Below are 4,890 nucleotides of genomic sequence, written 5' to 3'. Positions count from 1 at the left end.
ATAAAACATCCAATCACACTGTTTTTTGGGGGGCAATAATCATATCTTGTTGATGTGTCACAAGACAACTTTTCATGTAATAACCTTTTTAATCTCCAAATTGTCCCAACATAATAAGCATGTCTATGCAGGTTATATTGTCTTTTTCTAGTGCATTGTCACAAGACATCAAAGTAAAAGACATACAGAGAGGAAGTACCGCCAAAAAAGCTAGAATATCATGGAAATCTTCCATGGACAAAGGAAGCCAATCTTTTTCCAACAACTAACATAAAAACTCTCAATTATTAGATGAAAACAAACAGTTTCAACCATTAAAAGGTGTCGACTACCGACAATTAACTAGGAGAATCAAATTTCTTTCTTGGGCCGTCGTCGTGCAGATTTAATCGAAATATAAGACGAGTTCGTTAGTTTTTGAAGTGGATATTCTATCTTAACGTTAATCAAATATTAACATTTTTATTAATTTAATAATGTGATAATATTAAAAAAATAATTTTATATTTTATTAATTTTAAAAATTATTATTATATAATTTTTTTCAAAAAAACAATAAGATGGGGGAACCAATCGGTGCTCCCTAAGGGATCTGGCGCTCCTTCAATTTTTTTAAAAATATATAATAATAATATTTTAAATTAACAAAGAAAAAAGTATAATTTAAATTTTTAATATTTTTTATTAATAAACTTATACAAAATTATAACTAAAAATGAAAAAATGAAGTATTTTATCAAAAAATTGCATGTTGGGAAGATGAAAATGGGAAAGCCTAATGACCAGCCACCACCACCAATCAACAAGCGACAAGTTGTGTAGAGTATGAATGTTTAGATATCTATTCTGTACCAAAGAACGATACAATCTAAGAAAAAAGAAATCAAACTTAATAAATCTGTTTAATTACTTTTGGCAAGTGGATGTAACCCCACTTTACAACTGTTTATTTTTACTTTCACAAACTTTATTCAAGTCATCCAAGAAACAAGCATCTCAAAGCCCAAATCCTATCTCCTGCAAACAAACCCTCGCCATGGCGAAATCATTCAATCCAAAAACCCAAACATACACTTCCCCAAGGCCCCCTATCAAGCTCCCAACAAACCCTGAACTCTCCCTCACCTCCTTCATATTCGAATCCACTTCCTCCATTCCTCACGAAACCGCTCTCATCGATTCTTCTAATTCAAATGAAACCTTAACTTTTCTCCAACTCAAAGCTCAAGTCTCAAGTCTGGCTTATGCATTGCACCACCAGTTCCACATTGCTAAAAGCGATGTCGTTCTCATCCTTGCTCCGAACTCAATCCGCTTCCCCATTTCTTTCCTTGCAATCATCTCCCTTGGTGCCATCGCCACCACAGCCAACCCTTCTTTCACATTCAATGAGATATCGAAACAAGTCAATGATTGCAGACCTAAACTTATCATCACAATCCCTGAACTTTATAGCAAAGTCCACCAATTTAATGTTCCATTGATTTTCTTACAATCATCATCAAGCTCCACCAACCTCTTCCTAGACTTCTCACAAAATCCTAAATTCTCTTACTACTCCGATGTAATACAAAAATATACTCCACCTTCGAATTTTCGACCCTACGTTGTGAGGCAAAATGATGTGGCAGCATTGATGTACTCGTCTGGTACAACCGGAACAAGTAAAGGGGTGATGCTTACTCATAAAAATTTTATCGCGTCGTCCTTGAATTTTACTGCGGATCAAGACCGGTACAATGAAGGAAGGGTTGTGTGTTTGTGTTTCTTGCCAATGTTTCATGGATTTGGTTCGGTGTTATCATTTGCACAATTGAGAAGAGGAAATGTACTGGTTTCCATGGCGAAGTTTGAGCTCGAGAAGGTTTTGGCTGCGGTGGAGAAGTTCGGGGTCACTCTTTTGTTTGCGGTGCCTCCGGTCATGGTCTCGTTAGCAAAGCGAGGGGAGGTGACGAAGCATGATTTGTCATCATTGAGGCAAATCATCTCTAGTGCAGCCCCACTGAGCGGAGACGTAATAGAGACATGTGCCAAGAATTTGGCCCACGTTGAGATTTTTCAGGTACTTATTTGGACACCTGACATATGGATACAAATCATCTGCCCCTTTACTGTGCCCGCTCCCGTGCCTCCTCTTTATTTTTTTGTCACTAGCCTTTTCTCTTTTACGAGATGGTAAATAGTTAATAAGCAGTAGAGTTAAATTCAACGAACACGGTTATATGTTTTTTCAACTATTAATGTAACTTTAAAAAATAAAATAAAATCGGATGAAACGTGGCAAAAGGTCTTTCAACATAACTTTAAAAAACAAAATATAAAATTGAACAAACGTAAAAGTAAAACTATTAAAAATCTTAAGAATTAATCGAAAGAAAAACTTAAAAAGGCTAAAATATTAGTGTAGATAGAAAGCAACAGCCAAGCAAAAGAAAAGTAGGAAATCAATAAAAAAAATACTTAATAAGAGTTTTTATTTTATTTTTTAAAGTTGCGTTAACCTCTTGTACATGTTATGACTTTTGTTTGGTTAATTTTTTTTTTCAAGTTTGTAAGGAATTTTTTGGAAAATTGAGATCTCTGTAAAAAAATGTTGAAGAAGTTAAGGACGTAAAGGAATAGAAAAGCAACATAAAAGCAATAAGGGAAAAGCAGAAAAACAATTTTAAAAGGAAAAACTTACATAGTTGAAAATATCTTATGAAGTAGCAAAGCAACAGGAAAAAGGAAGTGGACGGTAGATAAAAAATAGACATATTATGAAGAGATAGAACAGATGGGCCAAACAGTTGCGTACACCTCACTCTGCTTTTAGCTATTGCCTCTTGGGATGGGATGTAGTGAATTGAAAGGGAAATATTGATAAACCTTAAATTATTTAATACTATACATTTCATGTATAATTAACTTTAAAAAAATTTGGGTCCAATTCGTTCTAGCTAATAGGCTTGTCCCTCTTAAAAATTTGCATTGACATCTCGTAACATTTGCATTATTTTATGATCAAAGTGGGTTGTTGTAAAACAAAGTACCTATGCATCATGATCCGAAATAACATAACATCGTGCAGGGATATGGTATGACAGAAGCTTGCGGAAAAATTTCATTGGAGAATCCTAAGGAAGGGCGTCGTTTTTCGGGTTCAACTGGAACACTCATGCCTGTAATAGAATCCAAAATTGTTAGTGTCAATACAATGAAACCCCTCCCACCACATCAGATAGGAGAAATATGGATTCGAGGACCGACTATCATGCAAGGTACATGAGCTTTATTAGGTGTATAATCCTGTCTTTGGTTTGCCATAATCTTTAAGAAAGGACTCAATTTATTGCCCTTATAACAAATTCTTCTTATTTAGAGGTCTCTAGTCTTGTATGGGAGAATGATCAAGTAGTCATGGGGCCGAATGCGAGTGTCAATGCGAATGATCTATATGAATTTCTTTGCTTTCAATTTACGAGACCTGCATCTTTGTCCTTTTATCTAATAACCTTAAATTTGTTGACTATATAAATTAAAAAATATTAATATATTATCTCACAAACTCTACAAACCAAATTCATGATAACCATGATTGCAAATCACTCAGTCTATACTACTACTAACCTGATACGGGTGTTCCCACAAAATGAATGTCGTTTTAGAGTAATAATTGACAACCCAACTCACCATTTGAAAAACAAAAGGGGAGAGAGAATGATTGATATAGTTGTCGAACCTGTTGGGCTACAAAATCATGACTGGATTTTCCTTTTATAGTTATGATTTATGATTTTTTTTTTCAGGCTATTTTAACAATCCAAAGGCTACAAAGCTAGCTATGGATGAAAAAGGATGGCTGCGTACTGGGGATCTTGGATATTTTGATGAACAAGGACAATTATTTGTTGTAGACAGGATAAAGGAGCTTATAAAATGTAACGGTTTTCAGGTAATATTTCAGACATTGTCAAATGTAGTCATGTTTCTGTTCTCTACTTCTTCTAAATGAACTTATTTTATCTTTTCATACGGCTGTTTGTCAGGTCGCACCGGCAGAGCTTGAAGGATTGCTACTTTCTCATCCTGAAATTGTGGATGTTGTCGTCATTCCGTAAGTAGCCTGGAAATTGGATATGTTTCTTTGCCAACAACAACATGGGAATTAGATTACTAATTGTCTCCCTCTTTTTTAGATTTCCTGATGTTAAAGCTGGAGAGGTTCCGATAGCATATATTGTTCGCGCTCCCAACAGCTCACTAAATGAAGATGATGTTAAAATTTTCATTGCAGAAAAGGTAATGAGATCCTGCTCTTTAGGTCTCACACTGTTTGGGCTCATAAGTTTTTCTACTCTGACATATTATAAGTCTTTGATTCCCACAGGTTGCACCTTACAAAAGATTGAGAAGAGTCACTTTTCTCAATAGTGTCCCAAGGTCAGCCTCGGGAAAGATATTGAGGAGAGAGCTCATACAGAAAGTTCGATCCAAGATATAGGATACCAATTTCTCTTTTTCCTTCGAGAAAATTTAAGGGTTGAAGTTCATTACTAATGTTTTGCAAATTCTCGGTTTGTGAGTTGTTATACCACTGTAATATTCTTAGGTGTGCATGTAATATTTAATCCAAATAGTTAGCAAATAGCAACCAACTATATATTTATTCAATTATAAGTAATTTTACTTTCTCGGATGTACCTTAAACTTTAACCCAAAGCTAGGAAAGTTTTGAAAGGGGAAGAAAAAATAAAAAATTTGTGGGGATTCCTTCTCTAAGGATAGAGGAGATAATGTCATGTACCTATAGTAACAAGACGAAGAATAGAGGAGATAAAGAGGAATAGCGAGTAATTTTAAAAAGCCTTGATACCGATAATTGTTGATGGAAAGATAAATGGGGAAGGA

The 4,890-nt window shown here is 34.8% G+C and overlaps 1 protein-coding gene across 1 annotated transcript; it reads left to right on the top strand.

Annotated features, from left to right (window-relative positions):
* The first annotated feature begins 937 nt into the window (after window positions 1-937).
* On the top strand, window positions 938-4,653 carry LOC18598026 (putative CoA ligase CCL10). Its single transcript, XM_018120837.2, has 6 exons — window positions 938-2,062; window positions 3,071-3,260; window positions 3,789-3,934; window positions 4,029-4,096; window positions 4,179-4,281; window positions 4,370-4,653. The coding sequence occupies exons 1-6, from the start codon at window positions 1,037-1,039 to the stop codon at window positions 4,481-4,483; spliced, it is 1,647 nt and encodes a 548-aa protein (XP_017976326.2). The 5' UTR covers window positions 938-1,036; the 3' UTR covers window positions 4,484-4,653.
* Window positions 4,654-4,890: the final 237 nt, after the last annotated feature.

This window comes from Theobroma cacao, chromosome 5 (genome assembly GCF_053813885.1).
Source record: "Theobroma cacao isolate CCN51 chromosome 5, ASM5381388v1, whole genome shotgun sequence".
In the NCBI taxonomy this organism is placed as follows: domain Eukaryota; kingdom Viridiplantae; phylum Streptophyta; class Magnoliopsida; order Malvales; family Malvaceae; genus Theobroma; species Theobroma cacao.
This window is presented reverse-complemented; position numbering and strand designations above follow the sequence as displayed.